The sequence below is a fragment of the Schistocerca nitens genome, chromosome 12 (genome assembly GCF_023898315.1).
Source record: "Schistocerca nitens isolate TAMUIC-IGC-003100 chromosome 12, iqSchNite1.1, whole genome shotgun sequence".
In the NCBI taxonomy this organism is placed as follows: Eukaryota; Metazoa; Arthropoda; class Insecta; order Orthoptera; family Acrididae; genus Schistocerca; species Schistocerca nitens.
The window spans coordinates 40,783,182-40,804,647 of NC_064625.1; the positions used below are offsets into that span (position 1 = coordinate 40,783,182).

The following is a 21,466-nucleotide window of genomic DNA, read 5'->3' on the forward strand; positions in this document are numbered from 1 at the left end:
TTGAAATTGACCATATTCTACTCGGCATCGTGTTCCACCACTAGGGAGTCAACTCTGCTCTCAGCCACAGTTTAGTGGTGTCCATTTGTACTTTTAACATGTCCAAGTTCTTATTAATAACAGCAATAACCTGTATAAAATGTTTTAATATTATTATAATAATGTGTTTACATTGGTATGTAATATACTATTGGAAAAAAATCACAACACCAAAAAATAATTAATGTAGAGTAATGAAATATTGACAATACATATGTCTAGATAGCATATTTAAGTGATTAATATTGCAAGATCACAGGTTAATGTTAGAGTGAGATAAGCCATTGCAAATGTGAGTTAATGGTACATTAATAACCAGTGTAACTGCCAGACTGTTGAATGCAAGCATGCCAAGTGCTTGCGTTGTGTCGTACTGGTGCCAGATGTCAGTTTGTGGGATGGAGTTCCATGCCTGTTGCACTTAGTCAATACAGGAACTGTTAATGCTGTTTGTGGATGATGATGCGGTTGTCATCCAATGCTGTCCAATATGTGTTCGACTGGAGGCAGATCTCGTGATCAACCACAAGAGTGCTCCTGATGTTATACGAAATTGCATGCTGGGTAATAACTTTAGGTGTAGGTCCAGTTTGTCTAGCACGCAGACAGGTCGGTTGCAGGCCCTCAAGTGGCCTCTTCCTAACCAACTCATGGCCATCACTGTCGTTTGGTCAGAACCAGCTTCATCAGAAAACAACAGACTTCCACCGTGCCCTCCAATGAGCTCTCGCTTGGCACAACAAATCGCAAATGGTGGTGATTTGGATAAGTCGAATGCAGAGCTGTCCTTGAAGTAACCATTTTGTAACAGTTTATTGTGTCACTGTGGTGCCAACTATTACTCAGATTGCTGCTGCAGAAGCAGTACAATGCTCCAGAGACATATGCCAAACATGATGGTCTTCACTCTCTGTAGTGCCACGTGACCATCTGGAGCCCAATCTTCTTGCGGCCATACATTTTGGTGATCGCCGCTCCCAGCAGTCGTGTACTGTTACTGTGGCTACATTCCTCTCAGGTTCCTCTGCCGTATCGCAGAAGGAACACCTGTCTTCTCATAGCTCCATTACACGGTCGTGTTCAAACTCAGTGAGGTGATGATCGTAGTCTTTGTCACCTTAAAGGCTTTCTTGACTAACATCAACACACCACATCCAATCTTAAAGGTAACTAACACTCATGAATGTTATAGTGTGTGTTGAAAGCAAACCCGATTTGCACCCTCATAGTGGCATTACTAGTGCCACTCTTATGCAACTGTTGCAAAATTTAAATTGATACCATCTTTCAGATGTAGAAACATGCCTTTTGTCAGTGTATATCGTTTTGTGTAACTTCCAAGAAACTGAAATCCAGAAAAATACATCATTTCAAAACTATTCTTCCAAAAATGTGAGAAGTGCATGTATCATGCAATTTATTTAAGAACTAAGAGTACAATAGCAACAAATCCTGAAGTTTCGTGATTTATACAACATAAAATCAAAACGTGTATCCACCTTCACCATTATTTCACTTGGCTCAACGATTGTGAACACATTTGTGCAAACTATTCATACACAGTCATGTTATTTGGGGGAGGGGGGGGGGAGGTTGCTGCTTCTAGTATAATGTTTTTTGTGGATGGATTGTCACAACCGCCACGACACTTGCATCTATACCGCATGTCATACAGGCACACTAGGGCACATGTAGTATGCTGGTGGAAGAAGAGGCACCTTCTTTACTACTTCGGTATTCCCGCAAACACCTACAATGTATGGATTCATACTAATGACTAGGCGATAATGCTTCAATATAAAAATAAATTACATAGAAGGTAAGTCAAGAGGGGATGTAAATATTGACCACAATGATCAAGACATGGCAGAGTCAATGTATCAAGTTTGTACTAAAGCCCATCTCTTAATTTCTGTTCTGAATGTCCCACTCAATTGATTTAAGCGTTCCATTTTGGGTTGTCATCATCCATCTTTGTAATTGCTGAATGCAGGCTTTTTTAATTATGCTACACATGCCACCACAATTTGGCTGCATCAGCAAATTGTAGCTTTCTTTTTTGAACCAGGAAGTCTGTAAAGTCTATCAGATAGTCACAAGAAGTTGACAAATCATCTGGAAGGGAAGTGTTGAAGTTTTCGAACTGGATTGGCAAGGGTAAATGCTGATTTATAAATAAAGTTCCCAGGAGGCAAGTGAATTGAGGTTTGTGCAGTGTGAGTACCTAAAGGAATAGTTAATTTCAGAAAGATGTGACTGAAATATTGGATGGTGGCTGAATGAAGAGCCCCTGAAAATGTGAAAACATCGTTAGCATCTGAAACAGCAAAAGTTGTGACCACATATTCAAACTAAAGTGTCTGAAAGTACAACACAGTGTATGAACACAGGCTTAGGCAGTGAGACAGCATTCCTGATAGTCAGGGATTAAAAATTTAAAGAACAAACAGTGGAAATGCAAGGTTGGAATGTCGGCAATGTAAGAAAAACATAGTGCTACTCACCGTAAAAAAAGAGGCATTGCAGACAGGCGCAGTGAAAAGACACTTACACATTAGCTTTCAGCCAAAGTCTTTGTCAGAAAAGAAAACACACACACACAGTCACACAAGAAAGCAAATGTCATGCATACATGACCGCAATTTCTATCACCTTGAATTGGAATGCACCTGTCACACAGAACAAAAGCAGCACTCTGAAGGTGGTGGGGAAGGGGAAGGAATAGCAGGTATGGGTGGGGGAAGAGAAGAGCGCTGTATGGTGGAGCCTTCAGGGTCTAGTATGCCAACAGATGCAGTGTTGGGAAGCTGTGCAGCAGAGAGAGGGGGGGGGAGGGAATTGGTGAGCGAAAAAGGAGAGAAGCAGGAAAGAGGAAAGTCAGGAATTGGCAGAATATGATACACAGAGAGGTTTGGAGATAAGAGCTGGGGGGACGTTATAGAACATGGGGATGGAAACTGATGGGTGGAGGGTATGGGGACAGTAGGTTGAGGCCAGGACAATCACGGGAGCAGAGAATGTGTTGTAAGGATACCTTCCATCTGCGCGGTTCAGAAAAGCTGGTTGGTGGAGGAAAGGATCCAGGTGGCTCGGGGTAGTGAAGAAGCCATTGAAATCAAGTGTGTTATGTTCAGCTGCATTTTGTGCCACAGGGTGGTCCACTTTGCTCTTGACCACAGTTTGGCAGTGGCCTTTCATCCTGGCAGACAGTTGGTTGGTAGACATACCAATATAGAAAGCTGTGCAATGATTGCAGTAGAGCTGGTATTTGACATGGCTGTTTTCGCAGGTGGCTCAACGTCTGATAGGGTAGGATACGCCCATGACAGGATTGCAATAGGAAGTGCTGGGTGGGTGGGCTGGGCAGGTCTTGCAGCTGGGTCTTCCACAGGAATATGATCCCTGTGGCAAGTGGTTGTGATAGGGAGTGACCTAGGGATGTACTATGATGTTATGGAGCTTTGATGGGAAACGGAACACCACCACTTTAGGATGGATGGGGAGAATAAGGATGTGGTTCATTCATTCCAGTCAGGGGTGGTATGGGTGACAAGAAGGGGCCACACCCTTTGTCGTTGGTTCGTGGGGATGGTGGGAGGATTGGGAGTGTGAGGGGAAAGGGTACGGGAGAGATGTTTGTGTGGACTAGGTCTGGGGAATAGTGTTTGTCTGTGAAGATGTTGGTGAGGCCTCAGCCTACTGGGCAAGAGAGTTCTTATCACTGCAGATACGCTGTCCCTGGGTGGCCAAGCTGTCTGGGAGGAATTTTTTGGTGTGGAAGGAATGACAGCCATCAAAATGCAGGTACTGTTGATGGGTTTAATGTGGACAGGTGTATGGAGCGACCCATCAGAGAGAGGAGGTCAGCTTCCAGGAAGGTGGCATGCTGGGTTAAGGAGTGCCAGGTGAAGCGGATGGGAGGGAAGGTGTTTAGAAGATAGCATATCTTAGCCCTGAGTCCAGATCAAGAAGGTATAGTAAATGAGCCTGAACCAGACTAGTTGTTTGGCGTTTTGAGAGGCTAGAAAGGTCTCATCTAGATAGCCGATAAACAGACTGGTGTAGGAGGTTGCCATGCAGGTGCCGCAGATTTGTTTGTATACCTTCCCTTCAAAGGAGAAGTAGCTGTGAGTTAGGATCAAGTTAGTGGGGTGTATGATGAATGTGGTAGTGGGTTTTGAATCTGAAGGACATTCGTAAAGGATGTGTATCAATAGCAGTAAGACCATTGGAATGAGGGATGTTGGTTTATAGGGAAGTGGTGTGAACAGTGATGAGTAGGGAGCCGGAAGGGAAATGGGTGGGGATGGTGGAGAGTCAGTGAAGAAAGTGGCTAGTATCTTTGATGTGAGAGGCTAGGTTGCAGGCAATTCATTTGAGGAGTTGGTCAGTGAGGGCCAAAATTCTTTCTGTGGGGGCACAGTAACCAGCTACCGTGGGTTGTCCAGGATTGTTTGGGTTGTGAATTTTGGGCAGCATGTAGAAAGTGGATGCATGGGTTGTTGTGGGGATGAGGAACCTTATTCAGGGAAGTGTCTAAGGTTTTAAGCAGTGATTGGTGGTTATGTAGGATTTGGGCAATGGGATCACTCTGGCAGAGTTTACAGGTGGACGAGTCAGACAACTGGTGCAGCCCTCTACCAGGTAGTCACTGTGATGTCACTGTGATTCATAAAAACAGTGGTGGAACCATTGTCTGCTGATAGTACGAGGGTTGAATGAAAAGTAATGCCTCCACCTTTGTTAATTGGGTTTGGATGGGAATATTTTAATAAATCAAATGCAGAAATAATTGTTAGGATTTGATCTTTAATTACCAATATTCACTTTTCCACATAATCACCAGCCAATTGGATACACTTCTGCCAACAATGAACAAGTTCTCTGAAGCCATCATGGAAGAAGTTGACACTCTGTTTCCACAACCACAGTCTCACAGTTTTCTCAACGTCTCCATCAGAAGCATAATGATGTCCCCGCAGATCGTCTTTATTGGCAGGAAGAAATTGAAGTCAGACGGTGCTAAATGTGGACTATATGGAGGATGCCGTCCGGTGGTGGGATTCAGTCTCTGAAGTTCTACTGTGGTGGCACGTGAAATGTGTGGTTGACATTGTCATACTGCAGGAAATGCCGAGTGTGCTTGCAATTTCTCCCTGAGTGGTATGACGATTATCCTGAATCAATCTGTCAACATTTTGCTTGTGAAACTCAGTAGTTGCTGTCACAGGATGTCTAACTCTTTGTTTGTCACGCAGGTCAGATGTTCCCACCTCAACATCTTTGAACTTACTCACCCAGTGATGCACAGTACTCACATCAACACAAACACCATAAACTGCTTTCATTTTCTGATGAATCTATTTTGGGGTGACACCTTCTGCTGTCACGAATCCAAAGACTGCACATTGCTTAAATCACATTGACCGATCATCTGCGCAGGGTTCCATATTCTACACTGTAACAACACTACCGTTCAATCTTCCCACCATCTGGAGCTGTAGAGAAGAGGCTATGCAACAAGCCAGTACCTGCCACATACCAATGCTGCCAACTGTTGAAGAGTTATGAAGGCCGAGGCATTACTTTCCAGTTAACCCTCGTATGATTAGGTCAGGATTTGTTGTGAGGTTGTATGTGGCTATCCTTTCTTCTACTGAAAGGTTGATATTCTCAGGAGAGGACATGGAGAAGGATGGTGAGGTCAAGTTGGAGGTAAGGAATTCCCAGAAAGTCTCCAGGGGATGGGTAGGTTGTAGACAGGGGGACGGGGGGGGGGGGGGGGGGGGGACATCACGGTCATGGTTGGATGGCCGTGTGAACTGGAGAAGTCAGGGTTCAATGTTAGGATTAGGTTGAATTTGGTTGCAGGGATTGGTGGCAAAGAACTGTTTCCATTACAGGGATTGCGAGAAGGAGAGTAGGTCTTTGACAAGGACCTTTTGGTGGGAGTAGAACTTTTGTGGGGCTAAGGATTTTGGTGGAATTATCCTTGCGTTGACCTAAGTTAACTTACTATCCCCAAACCCTCCACCCAACGGTTTCCACCTGCTCTTGTCTAATCACCTCCTCCCTATTCTCATGTCCCACCCTTTTTGTGCACCTTCCCATCCCACCTCCCTACCCCACAGCCTCCAAATGCAATGCCTGTTGGCAGTCTAGTCCCTGCAGGCTCTGCCAGACAATGCTCTTCTCTTTCCCCACCATATCCTCCTGTCCCTTCCACTTTCTGACCCCCCTCCCCGCCCCCAGGTAGCTGTTCCGTTCTACGTGACAGTTGTATTACTGTCCGAGCTGCTGGTGATGGTGGTCATGGGAGTATGAGGTGTGGTTGCTTGTGTGAATGTGTGTGTTTTTCCTTTTCTGATTAAGGCAGTGGCCAGAAGCTAATGAGTAAGTGTCTTTTCGTTGTGCCTGTCTGCAACTCAACATCTCATCTTTACTGTGAGTAGCAATCTGTCTTTTCCTTATATTGAAGAACAAACAAAAAATGCACCAAAGAGAATCAGCGCGCGTTCAAGAAAAATGAGACGGAGATTTAGCTTTCCATTGTTTCCTGAAATCATTAGACAAATGATCTTTGTGTTGATGCAACATTAAACATTATATATTTGCATTTCCTCTTTTTCTTCTTGTTTTTTGATTTTTTTACTGAGTCATGATGTACAGAAGATGTGACAGCAGGACTCTGAACACACACACACACACACACACACACACACACACACACACACAACTCTGAACATAAATGCACAGAGTTTGTAGAAACGCTTGTACTATCATCCCAGAGACATGTTATAATTTGACATTCATTAAGTACTGTGTGTTGTTGTTGTTGTTGTTGTGGTCTTCAGTCGGAAGACTGGTGTGATGCAACTCTTCATCCTAACCGACCTGTGCAAGCTACTTCATCTCTGAGTAACTGCTACAACTTGCATCTTTCTAAATCTGCTTACTGTATTCGTCTCTGGATCTCCCTCTATGATTTTTATCCCCTACACTTCCCTCCAATACTAAATTGGTTATTCCTTGAGGTCTTAGAGTGTGTCCTATCAAACAATCCCTTCTTCTAGTCACGTTGTGCTAAAAAAAAAATTTTCTCACCAATTCTCTTCACTACCTCCTCGTTAGTGACTCGATCTACCCATTCTTTTGTAGCACCACATTTCAAAAGCTTCTATTCTCTTTTATCTAAACTGTTTATCATCCATCTTTCACTTCCATATGTTGCTAAATTCCATACAAATATTTCCAGAAAAGTCTTTCCAACACTTAAATCTATACTTAATGTTAACAAATTCCTCTTCTTCAGAAATGCTTTCTTTGTCATTGCCGGTGTACATTTTATATCCTCTCTACATCGACCATCGTCATTTATTTTGCTGCCCAAATAGCAAACTTATATACTACTTTTAGTGCCTCATTTCTTGATCTCATTCCGTCAGCATTGCCTGGTTTAATTGGATTACATTTCACTATCCTTGTTTTGCATTTGTTGATGCTCATCTTATATCCTCCTTTCAAGACATTGTCCATTCCATTGAGCTGCTTTTCCAAGTCGTTTGCTGTCTCTTGACGGATTTACAATGCCTTTGGCAAAGCTAAAAATTTTTATTTCGTCCTCCTGAACTTTAATTCCTACTCCAAATTTTTCTTTGGTTTCCTTTACTACTTGCTGAATGTACAGCGTGAGTAACATTGACAATAGGCTACAATCCTGTCTTACTCCCTTCTCAACCCTTCTGCCCTTTCACGCCCCTGGCCTCTTATAACTGCCATCAGTAAAAGTATTTAAAATAGCCATTTGCTTCCTGTATTTTATCCCTGCTACCTTAAGAATTTCAAAGAGGGTATTCCACTCAATATTGTCAGATTTCCCTAAGTCTACAAATGCTATGAATGTGGGTTTGCCTTTCTTCCTGTTGAAAGAACTGCCTCTTTCCCTCTGCACTCTACTTGGGTCCCTACCTAACCCCTTCGCACCTCCATCAGATCAGGGAACTGATTTCAATAATCGCCTATCAGTAATTAGTTTTGCTGTGGCCACAGGAGAGAGAGAGAGAGAGAGAGAGAGAGAGAGAGAGAGAGAGAGAGAGAGAGAGTGTGTGTGTGTGTGTGTGTGTGTGTGTGTGTGCGCGCGCGCTATTGCTAGAAGAAGAGCTAGTCCTCGAAAGCTAGTGTGAATGCTGTTTGCTGTTATGCTTTACTGTGCTCTGTGCATTGGATGGCTACAGGTAAATTGTATTAGTTAAAAATTCCTACTGTCCGTGTAGGGTTAACACGTTTAGATATTATCCATCTTTAAATGATCGCAGGCTGCAAACAATGGTTTAGAACTGGTCAAATGAGTGAAAGTGCACAATGTTAAGTAGTGGTCATATTACTTATTCTGTATGCACACCTGAAAATTCTTTCAATTGCTTCCTTTGTCTGCACGAAGTTTTTGAGTTGGTCTTTTAATCACACAGTTTTTCAACCAAGTATAAGCATTCAGTACTGTCCCACACTGTATGTTGTTGACAGAGGTCCAAACATAATGAATAATTTCTCAAATATGTGACTGGCTCAAAGGACTTTTTGAGTGATAGAACTCAGTACTTTGGCTGGACAGTGAGTGTTCATCACAGACAAGAGTAGCATGAGGGTTGCCCCGTGTGAGCGTGATAGGATCCCTCTTGTACTCTGTACACGTAAAGCATCTGTCATAGGGTAGGCAGAGATCTGTGACTGTCTGTTGATGATGCTGTAGTGTACAAAAAGTGTCTTCGTTGAGTGACTAAGAGGTTACAGGTTTACTTGGACAGAATTTTTATTTGGTCTGATGAATGACAGCTTGCTCTAAATGTGGGACTCATGTAAGTTAATGCAGGTCATTAGGAAAACAATCCTGTAATGTTTGAACACATATTAAAATGGTATGCTTCTTGATCTAGTCATATCAATTAAATATCTAGGTGTAACATTGTGAAATGACATGAAATCAAATGAGCAAGAAAGGCCAGTTGCAGGGAAGATGAATGGTTTACCTCTAGTTATTGAGAGAATTTTAAGAAAGTGTAAGTCATCTATAAAGAAGACTGTGTATAGAACACAAGTGCAATGCATTCTCAATTGCAATGCATTGGGATTCCCTCCAGGTTAGATTAAAGGAAAACATTGATGCAGTTCAGAGGCATGCTGCTAGACTTGTTGCCATTCAATTTGATTGACCCAGAAGCCTTATGGATATGCTCTGTGAACTTATATGAGTAGCCTTGTGAGGAAGAAAATGATCTTTGCACGAAACACTATTGAAGAAGACTGCAGAATGATTTACCACCTCCAAAGCTCATTTCACATAAGGATTCTGAGGACAAAATAGGTGTCATTTGGGGTCATACAGAGATATAGAGGCATATAATTTCCTGTCTCTGCTTTTATGAGTGGAACAAGATAAGGAATGACTAGCTATAATACCAAGACCTCTCTCCCATGCATGTACATTTTTCTGAGGAGTATATACGTAGATGTATAAGTACGAGAGTATCTGAGGAGTACCAGAAATGACTTACAACTTTGAGATAGTAATAACACACCATTAGTTCATTGCCTTCTTGAGACACACATGTATAAAACAGTTTCTGATAAACATCTTATTGCAGCTAGGGCTGTGTGCTTCCAGGAACGCACTACAGAAGGAACATGCAGCTCATTTTTACTGCCCTTTTCTGTGATGTATACATGTTTCAGCCTTTATCGCTATAATGCCTGCATCAGTTGCAAAACCCTTACCAGAATTCCTCATTGAAGTTCTGAAACCTGTATGCACAAAAATTTTTCTCAATATTGGGTCAGTAGTTGTGTTAATTATCTTGTGAATGGCAACTTCTCCAACTAAAGGCACTTAGATATAAGGCATATAGGGATTGTATTGCTCTAGCCTCATGTGATAAACTCCCTCTACTTACTTTGTCATCTGACTTTATTGCATTAGTAGTAGCACAATGTACCCTCAGTGAGTGACATGCTACTATTTAGTGTGTAGATTCCTCACTTCTCAAATATCAGTGATGCAATGTCTCCTCACATCATTGCAAGGCACACTGTGATATGACTGCAGGTAGCCCAATTCAAACTGTGCAATCTTTTCAGTGCTCATGAGCCATGTTTACACTTTGTCTCTTGAGCACTGTACATCTGCATCAAGTACTGGGTTACCCCAGTAATAGCCAGTCAACGTCAAATAACAGACGCGACACTGCTGAACACGTCGTGCCGGAGAGGTTGGGCAGATACAGGTCCTAGTAGCCACCTAGCAGAAAAGCAGTCGCAATTTCTTTGATCTCTTTGAAGTGGTTGCAGTTGAACAGATTTTGTTACAATAAATCTGATGGCCCCAACACAAATTACAACACTGATAATCTCCAAAAATAGCTGTTACCCCAAAGTAAAATTTCCCTTCAAGCTTAACAAATGACAGTTCATTCTATGAAATTGGACTGAGGAATTTAATAGAGCATTTGTAGTTTCACTGTGCAGCTTAATTGGATCAATAATTAATTAAATCCATGTTTAGCTTTTTTATAGAAAAAGATTATAGTTTTAAAATTAACACATTAGAAAATACTAGTTCTACACATGTATTTCAGGTTAAGAAGGTTGGAGCTGTTGGATCCATTCCTATATCACTCTCACTCCCAACCCTTTGCCACACAGACCTTATCCCTGTGGTAGATCCGTGTCTGAGACCTGCTCAATTCACACCTGGCACATCCTACTCCAGTCCCATCACCAATTTAACCTATCCCACCAGAGGCAGGGCCATGAAGGCAGCTGTGTCATACACCAGCTCTGCTGCACGGCATTTTATGTGTGAACAACCACTGACCGCCTGTCCACCAGATTGAATGGCCATCCCCAAATTGTGGGCGAGAGCAGAGTTGACCACATAGTGACAGAACAAACTGCCAAATGCAGCGTGTTTGATTTCAGTGGCTACTTCACAACCTGTGCCATCTGGATCTTTCCCGTCAGCATCAGCTTTCATAAATTGTGTAAATGGGAGCTGTTCTCACAACTCATCCTTTGTTCCCATAATCCTCTGACCTGTATCAGGTAGATCCTGCACTACACCCATCACCATCTCTTCCCCAGGACCGTAATTTCACTCATCCTGCACCCACATCCTCTCCCCAACAATCTCCCGATCCTCTGTTCTATCCTCTCTCCTTCTCCCCACCTCCATCGCCTAATCCAGTCCTCCAACTTGTCGTCATTGTGTACTGCACTAACTCACCAGTACTGGTACCTGTGTGTCACATTCCTATCCTGTACTCCTGTAACCTCTCCCCATGCATTCGTATCTTGTACACCTTCTGCCTTCTCTGAGCCATCAGCTACCCTTCCCAACCCTCCCTCCTGCTCCACTTGTCTTTTCTCCTCTCACCCACCACATCCGACACAATCCCTGACCACAGTAAACCTGCAGAACTCTACAAAAATCAGCAAGGATTCCAAAAACAGAGATCTTGCCAAACTCTGCCACACACCGTTGGGTGGCTTGCGGAGTATAAATGTAGATGTAGATGTAGATCCACAGTGCTATAGACATTGGTGCTCAGATTGCTGCCATGTTTCTCAACTTCAGGAAGGCATTTGAAACTGTCCCACCCTGCTTTTAGCTGAAAAAAAGTATGAACTTACTTACTATTGGACCAGATTTGCAACTGAATCTGAGACTTCCTTGCAGATAGAACTCAACATGTCACTCTTAACTGAACAAAATTCACAGATGTAAAGGATCTGTTTGTGTATATAAATGACCTAGTAGAATGGTCAGAAGCTCTTTAATGCTGCTCAAAGATGATATGGTCATCTGTAAGACATCAAAAGACAGTAACGATTTGCAGATGAATCTACAGAGGATTGATGAGGGTGCAGGAGCTGGCACATACATTGAAAAAGAAATCCAGTACTGTGCAACTACACTGTTGATGACAAATTGCTGAAAACAATAACTATTGTAAAATATGTAGGAGTATCTATCTGGAGTGATCTTAAGTGGAATGTTCACATAAAATAAATAGTAGGAAAATACTGTGATTCATACGAAGAATTTTAAGAAAATACGACTCATCTACAAAAGAAATGGCATACAAGGTAGTTGTTCTACTGATTCTTGAATATCATTCATCACTGTGGGACCCTTACGAAGTAGAACTGATAAGAATGATAGAGAAGATCCAATGAAGAGTGGCACATTTTGTCACAGGATTGTTCAATCAGTGTGAGAGTATAACAGAGATGCTCAGCAAACTCCAGTGGCTGATGCTACAAGAGAGGCATTTTGCATCGCAGAAAGATTTACTATTTCCTCCCACATATGTCTCGTGAAATGACCACAATGAGGAGATTCAAGAAATTAGAACTAAGGCAGAGACTTATTGCATGCCATTCTTGAGTGGAACATGGAAGAGGGGGGAGGGGTGGGGGGAAGTCAGTTAGTGGTACCAAAAATACTCTCTGCCACATGCTGTCAGGTGGCTTGAGGAGTATTGATGTAGACTTAGAACTGCAGTACCTGCATTGTGTATACAGCTGGCACAATGTAGCTGTACAGAGTGAGTGAGTGAGGGTGTGTGTGTGTGTGTGTGTGTGTGTGTGTGTGTTATAGCTTGAAAAAGGATTCTTCTAAAAGCGATCAAGTCTTCAGCTTTATTTATGTTCCTGTTGACAACTCAAAGCCTCTACTATTCATTGCATTGTCCTACATTATTAACCTCTGCTGTTTTGTGTTAATATTGAACACCATCAAATAATAAGTCCGTGAATTTCTGCATTTCATGCACCATTCATGTAGTAGCATTGTTCCTCAGTACATACAAATGGGTTTTATACAATGAAGTTCCTATTTTCTTGAACTGTTTCCAGTTTGGAATCTACCGACATACCTCCAAGTGCAGAAATGGTAATAAAACTGCTGGAAACAAAGAGCTGCCATTTACAGATGCAGACATAGCTTCAAGTAATAATGATAGATGTTCACAGAAGCAACTATCGGCCCATCTGGAGATGTGTAGAATCATCTCATTTTTGTAGTATTTGTAGTGGTTCTATTCACAAATATGTAATGTGCAATTTACTATGCGTACTTTGTGAACACTGCAATTTTTGTACCACACAAACTGTGAAGGGCACTACGTGTAGGTTACTGAGAGTAAAACACTGCAGTTGTACTGGCTTGGCAATTTTGAGATAACATGTAGCCCATAAGTGTGCCTCCATAGTGGAAGGGTCAGTTACTGCCATGTGGAAGACACAGGTTGAGTTCCCCATACTCCCGTGTGATGCCAATTGGTGAGCCACTCGAGTGAAGTAGCAGCTCCAAGTTCTAGAAGCTGAGAATAGAAGGGAAGTGCTGCGCTGACTTGGTTTTCCCGAAGATTGCATCCAAATGATGACTCACAGCAGCGGATGACACAGTAGCCAGTTGGCACTGAACAGTTTGCCAGAGCTGCATCACAGAGTTCTTCAGTGTGTTAGACCTGTATGGCGTGTAAACTCTATAAGACTTAACAGTCCCCAACAAATAACAGTAAAATAATTGTTTATTTGCATTTGATAAATATCCAGATGTGCTCAGTTTGGCTTGAAGACTCAAGTAGAAATTTTCCGACTATATAACCAAGTCTGTGAGAGGTGTCACTGAACAGATGGTTAACAGAGCAAGATAAACACTAAAAATAACATACTGAAATAAAGCACCAGTTGGCTGTACATTTACAGTTCACTATGGCACTGATACATGTGACTTGGGGACTTTCTTGGGATATTTTTGCAAAAGAGCATTGTAGTTTAGTATCTAGTCAACACTAAAAATGATAAAAGTACAGAATGTACAGTGTGAAATCAGCAAAACACAGTACACTAGAATAACAAAAGGAGTTGCAGCACACGATTGATAAGTATTAGCATGCCGTGCAGCCCTATGTCTACCTCATTACTCTGCAGTTCACACATATGTGTTCATAGAACCACTTTCAGACTATTTTTCTAAAGTTCCACTCTCAAATAGTTTGTGGGAAAAATGAATACCTAAATTTTTCCGTACAAGTTGGGATCTCTCTTATTTTATCTCACAGTTCTCATTTCTGCCTTTGTAGAAAATCAACAAAATGTTTTGGCATTTGGAGGAGGAAGTTGGTGACTGCAGTTTTGTGAAAAGTTCTAGCAATGTTTAAAAAGTCTTTATTCTAATGATCACCGTACCAGCTCCGTTATTGTATCCACAACCATCTCCTCCCTATTTTGTGATAATACGAAACAAGCGAGCCTTCTTTGAACTTTTTCAATGCCATCCATCAATCCTATCTAGTGAGGATCTCCTACTGTGCAGGAATACTTGAGAAGAGGATGGACAAATATAGTACAGTCACACTCTTTTAGTATATTTGTCTTACCTTCTGACCTTCTAAGTGTTCCGCCATAAAAAGCAGTCTTTGGTTTGTCTTCATCTTAACATTTTCTGCCTGATGGCTATAACTGAAGTTGATCTTATTTGTAATCCCTGGGTGTTTAGTTGAATCAACAGCCTTTAAGTTTGGTTGATTTATGATGCAGTATTATGGAACATATCGTCTCCATTATTTTGAAGGAAGGAAGATAAAAGTTTTAACAGCACATTGATGATGAGGGAATTAGAGACAAAGCACAATGTTGATGTGGGGAAGACAACTGAATTTGTCTTTTTTGAAGGAACCATCCCAGCATTTTCCATAAGGAAACTGCAGAAAACTTAAGTCTAGATGGCCAGACTGATGTTTGAACCATTGTCCTCATGAATGATTGTTGATCCTCCTCACAACTGAGTCACCTTGCTCACTTCTATTATTTTGGTAACCATCTGTAGGCCTGTGTATTTCCTTGGACGGTGGAAAAAAGTGACAAGTGCTGAAACTCCACCTGGCACACCACTGTGACGACAGTGAGTAAGTGTATCATCCAACTGCAGTCATGGTCGAGAAAGACGAAGTTCGTTGGATATTAGAAGCAGTATTCTTTAAAGTAGCATTAGTAGCAGCAGCTAGGTTATAATTTCACGCTCAACACAAAATTGGGGTAAGAAATTAATGCATTTACCTTTAACTTCTTCAACAACTGCAAAAACCAAGCTGTACTAGCATAGACCCCCAAAACTCAAGATATCCTTCATAACAAAGTTATTGACTTTCTGAAGTTTGTCAGATTCTCTACTCAAGGATACAGATCAGCCCATTTCTCACAAGAGATCCTGCAAACCAAGGATGAAGGGCAACAGGGGGATTCTGTATTTGTAGATCTCCATAAAGCATTTGACACAATACTACACTGCTGACTGTAAACAAAGTTCCAAGCATATGGAATAGGTTCTGAGGTATGTAAGTGGTCTGAAGACTTCTTAAGTAACAGAACCCAGTTGTCCACAACAGCAGGTGTTCATCAGAGACAAGGGTATTGTCACGAGTGCCCCAGAGAAACGTGATAGGTCCACTGTTATTTTCTATATACATAAATGATCTGGCAGACAGGTTGGGCAGCAATATGCGGCTGTTTGCTGGTGATGCTGTGGTGTATGGGAAGGCGTCAAAGTTGAGTGACTGTAGCAGTATACAAAATGACGTAGACAGAATTTCCAGTCAGAATGATGAATGGCAGCTAGCTGTAAATGTAGAAAAACGTAAGTTAATGCAGATGAGTAGAAAAAACAAACCCATAATCTTGAGTACACCATTAGTATTGTGTTGCTTGATGCAGTCACGTCAGTTAAATATCTAAATGTTTTGTTGCTAAGCAGTGTGAAATGGAATGAGAATGTAAGGATTGTAGTAGGGAAGCCAAATGGTTGACATTGGTTTATTGGGAGAATTTAAGGGAAGTGTGGCTCATCTGTAAAAGAGACCACATATAGGACACTAGTGCAACCCATTGTTGAGTACTGTTTGAGTATTTGAGTTCTGCACCAGACTGGATTAAAGGAAGACATTGGAGCAATTCAGAGGTGGCCTTGTAAATTTGTTACTGGTAGGTTTGAACAACATGCAAGTATTACAGAGATACATCGGGACTCAAATGGAATTACTGGAGGGAACATGACATTCTATATGAGGAACATTACTGAGAAAATTTAGAGATCCAGCATTGGATGCTGACTGCAGAGAGATTCTACTGTCACTGACATATATTTCACGTAAGGCACATGAATATAAGAATAGAGAGATTAGGACTTTCATGGATCTTTATAGACAGTTGTTTCCCCTCACTCTGTTTGTAAGTGGAACAGGAAAGGAAATGACTAGTGGTACAGGGTACACTCCGCTACACACCATATGATTGCTTGCATAGTATCTACGTAGATGTCGTTGTGCAGTATAGTATAACACAAACCTTAGTCACTGTGCGAGGTGGCACTGTGTTTAGCTCATTGGACTCCCATTAGGGAGGATGATTATTCACATCTTCATCCGATCCCCTTGGATTTTCAGCGCTTTCCCGAAAAAAACTCCAGGCAAATGCCGAAATGATCCTTTTGGAGAACACGTCCAATCTCACAGCCCATCTCGAACACACTACAAGCTCGTGTTCCATGTCAAAAGACTTCATTGTCAACAGGACTTTAAACCCTAATATTCCATCCTTAATTCTTCATGTGTTAATCACAAAATAAATAGTCATTGTATTGATGTTGGAAGCTACTGCTAATATTTTTTTAAGTTGGGAAATTAAATTTTGGTTTTTTGAAGTACATCTACTACACAAAGTGATGTGTTTATTTTTTCTGAACAAACCAAAGAAATACATTATGTTTTGCAGAATGTGGAGGAGAGCAAATAGTGACACACTGTTCTGCATAGGCCAGAACTGCTGATCTAACTATCATACGGTGTTTTGTCATGCTTATTACCTTATCATCGACCTCTAAGTTCTTAGGTTTTCCGATCTCATTCAGTGCAGCCCCCAACAATCAGTTTTTCCTTCTCATCCCATCCAGTAAGTCTCCCATGACCCATGGTTCTGGGGGACTTTTCCAAATGCTCACCATTTCCTAAACATCACTGGACCTTTTTCTTTCTGTCTCTCTCTCTCTCTCTCTCTCTCTCTCTCTCTCTCTCTCTCGCTTTCTCTCTTTCTTTCTTCCCCCCCCCCCCCTTTCTTCCTTCCCCTGCAATCCTCCTGCCAGAAGAAGGTCCCACTGGCTCCAAGAGCTTACAAATTTCCTTTAGCTTCATATGTGTGTGTTCTGCTGCCACTGCTTGGTGAGTATATTTTGTATCTATCTATTATTATGTTTTCAAAAATTTATTATTTTCATTGGAATACAACATAAGATATTTCTCCTACTTCATGATCACTCACTACTTGTTTACAACTTGAATGTAATGTCGTTTTCCCATCTTATACTTTTTCCTCTCAGCTTTTTGCAGCTGTATGTTGAAGCATCTAAGTGTTGTGCAGCAGTAAATTTGGGAGCTGTTGCACCTTCTCCCTTTCCCTTTGCCCTTTCAGAAATTTCAGTTTTGAATGGAATGAAATTTTCTAGGTTTTTAAAAATTTTTACAGCTTTCTTTTGCTGTCAAATATATTGATTATGATACCAAGGCGTGGTGTTATTTTAACGTGGCATAAAAATGAATACTTTTAATCCTTTTAATGTCATATTTATGATGAGTCCATTTTTTAAATCAAAAACCAGTATTTTGATTTTTATATACTTAGTTTACTTTGTGGTCAGTATGTTTCCTCATTTTTTTTAGAAGCCTTTTATTATATATTTGTCTCCAGTCATACAGGTGTTATCAGCATATCTTTCGAGATACTATCAAGTCATCATCATATGATAATGTTTAAAAAGAAATAAAAAACACATGGATGGTAAAATAATGTAAAACTGAACTACAAATCAAGGTAATTTCTTTCCACAGCTTATTTGCTTGAATACATTCTGTAGTAACTCATCAACTAGTAATTTACAGGAGTTAGTCTGATTTGTACTTTAGTTTCCTAGTATTTTACTATCCCCCCACCCCCTCTGTTTTTCCTTCTTTTTAAACAGATTGTCTGATGAATACTTGGTAATAACTGAAAGGTATAATGAAAATATTTATATGGCCTGTGACTGAAATACAAAATTATAATAAATAAAATACAAGACTGTCACTATTTCTACCTAAAACAATAAGCATAGTCTGTGCGTGTTTTTAAAGTAACTTACATTATCAAGCACATTTTTCTTATGGCATGTGTCAGATGCTGCGTCATGCATAACTTGACTGAGAGTACACATTTCTGTGCTGTTAGTGACATTTCTTCTTCTTAATGTACTGTGAAATGTACAAGCACATTTTATGTAAGGATTTTTCAGGCCCCTGTCACATATTGTAATAAATTTATACAGGGTGAGTCACTAATTGTTTCCACCAAGAGTAACTCCAAAAGTATGATAGAAGCTGAAACGTTTGTGGGACAAAAGTTGCATGGGACAACGGGCCATGATATGACGTTGGTTTTTTGTTCGTAGGTGGGGTCGCTTCAGAGATACGAAGCTCAACTTTGTTCCTTTAAGTGGAATGTTATAGTTTGGTACTCATTTTCTGATAGCGGATATTGAGACAAATCCAATGATGTGTAACAGTATGGTCTTTGAAGGTCAGCGAAGGTCACAAAGGCAGCATGAACGTCCATTTGCAGAAGGTGTTCCAAGTGATGACCATTGGTATCAGTGCAGTGCTGCAATCTTCTTATCATGGATTGAGTGATATTGCTTATCACATCAGCACTTATTGAAGCACATGCTCTGACAATTATCTATTGTGTATCTTCAGGTGTAGTTGGAAAGTCTTAATAAATAATGTCTTTTATGAATCCACACAAGAAAAAACCCAGAGGTATTTCTTCCAATAACAGATCTAATGTCCCTCGCAGGAATGTGGTGCACTTCCTACCATAAAGATTTCCTTCGATGAAGTAGAGGCCTATAATTTTGTCCTCAAGAATCCCACACCATACATTCAATGATTACAGTTTTTGGTGTGCTACTTGCCACTGCCAACATGGATTTTCAGTTGCCCAATTATGCATGTTATGCAAATTAACATTTTCATGGTTCATGAATGTAGCCTCGTCAGTAAATAAAATCAAATTAATAAATGTGTCATCCTTCAGAATCTGAAGTTGAGCCCATCGGCAGAATTCAGTGTGATGCATACAATCCGTACCAGTTAATTCTTGGTGGAGACTGATATGGTAAGGATGATATTTGTGGCAATGCAGAACACGAACAACACTACTCCGGCCCATGCCAGATTCTCTTACAATTTAATGCGAACTAACACTAGGATCCCGAACCACAGCGCCAAGAGTACGAGTTTCCGTTTCCTCGTTAGTAACTATCCTTCACTGGATATGTTCCCGATGCATTAAAGATCTAGTTGTTCTCAATTTACCATACACATATTTAAATATACAAAATGTAAGGGGGGTAATTTGAGGATATCTTTCAGCATATAGGGCTCTAACTCTCATTGAATTTTGTTGACATTCTCCATAAATGAAAAGCATATCGACTTGTTTTTCGAGAGAATACATCATTCACATTCGTTTGATTCGACAGTACTAGTCTTACCATTCCTATTATTGTTCTATTGCGAAACCGTCGAATGGCACGTTAGATGGATGCACTGTATTCAGCGAATATTTACTATTTGCACAATATATGAGATAGAATTGTCATTGCATGTGCTTCGATAAGTGCTGCAGTGATAAGGAATACCACTCAATCCATGATAAGAAGATTGCAGCACTGCATTGATATCAATGGTCATCAATTCGAACACCCTCTGGAAATGGACGTTCATGCCACCTTTGTGACCTTCGTTGACCTTCAAAGACCTTACTGTTACACATCATTGGATTCGTTCTGATAACTGCTATCAGAAAATAAGTACCAAACTATAACATCCCAAATAATAATAAAAAAAAAAAAAGTAGACCTACATACCTCTTACGTGATCCCACCTAGCAACAAAAAACCCACGTCATATTATGGCCCCCATTGTGCCATGCAATGTTTGTCCCACAAACTTTTCAGCTACTATCATACTTTCGGAGTTACTCTAGGAGGCAATAGTTAGTGACCTCACCCTGTATACTTGAGAAGGAGAATTATTTCCTGAAATGCATGATGTCCTACATTAATTACATAAATTTTAATATTTTTATATTGGAACCAGTCAACAGTATTATTCTTCTCCTCTCTCTCTCTCTCTCTCTCTTTCTCTCTATATATCTATCTAATACATTTTCAGGCCTTCCACAGCGATTTGGTAATGGGATTGTAGTTATAGGTGTCACAAAAATGTTTTTTTTTTCCAGGTTGGCAATGTGTTACAAGTAGTGCCAGCAGAACTGCCTCCCCCTCCACCCCCACCACCACCTCAGGAGCCACCACCATCCACGATGACGGTACAGTCAGAGAAAACATTGCATGTTTGAATATTGCACACTTCCTTTCACCAGTGTTCCTAAATTCATTTCCCATTAGCCACCTGTCATACTTTGAGACAGCAGAACCGTATGAGGCAAATACAACCCTGCAATACAAAAATCTAATGTGGCAACCGAAGGTGATGCACAAGGTGATTGAATCGACACTGACAGAAAAACGAGAGGAAAAAATTAGTTTCCAACTTTGGGAGGCCCTGGGCTATTTCTCCCGAGCATGGCTCAGCAACATATCCATACCAGCTGTCTACATTCTTGTAGCTTCAGTAGTTCGCAGGCTGCATGGATTCTGAATTCTGCAAACAAAAATTAAATGCACCTAATCATTAACAATGTTAGATGTATTGTTCAAATTATTCATTTAGTTTGTTCAGATGCATTAGAATTGAGTATAACAATAGGTTAAGTCTTTTCAAAACACAATGTTGTTATTTAAAAAGAATAACATGATGACTAAGATCAGAAGTATTCATAGCTAATAACAAAAAGTAATTTAAACATCACGCATTTGTGAAGCTAAATTAACATTAATCATCAGTGGAACATTAAACACTTTGTAAATGAGAATGGATTTCTACTCACGAAGCAGAAGGGGCAGTGAGCAGCAGACATGAATTCATAAAAGCATAAAAAATTATGTGTCTTTCATGTACAGTGATTCTTCAGATTTCCCCCCCCCCCTCCCCCCTCCTTTTACACACACACACACTCAGAGGTAGCCTTAAGAGAAAAGAGGCACCACTATACACAGAAATATGCATAAAATCAATATCCTCTTGTTAAGTTAAAAGTATGGAAAAAGCAGGCCAGCAAATGCATTAAAACCACAGTTTAAGGGATCCTTTATGTACTTGACAGTGTAGTCATTTGCAAGAGAATCAAATTCAGTTGTAATCTAATATATTGCATCCCA

At 40.7% G+C, this 21,466-nt stretch overlaps 1 protein-coding gene across 1 annotated transcript in view; it reads left to right on the plus strand.

Moving 5' to 3' along the window:
- Positions 1 to 21,466, plus strand: part of LOC126215390 (serine-rich adhesin for platelets-like) — a 267,306-nt gene that overhangs the window by 160,261 nt on the left and 85,579 nt on the right. The window contains exon 11 of the mRNA XM_049942097.1: positions 20,425 to 20,514. Coding sequence (XP_049798054.1) covers positions 20,425 to 20,514 — 90 coding nt within the window. The remainder of the gene's footprint in view (positions 1 to 20,424; positions 20,515 to 21,466) is intronic.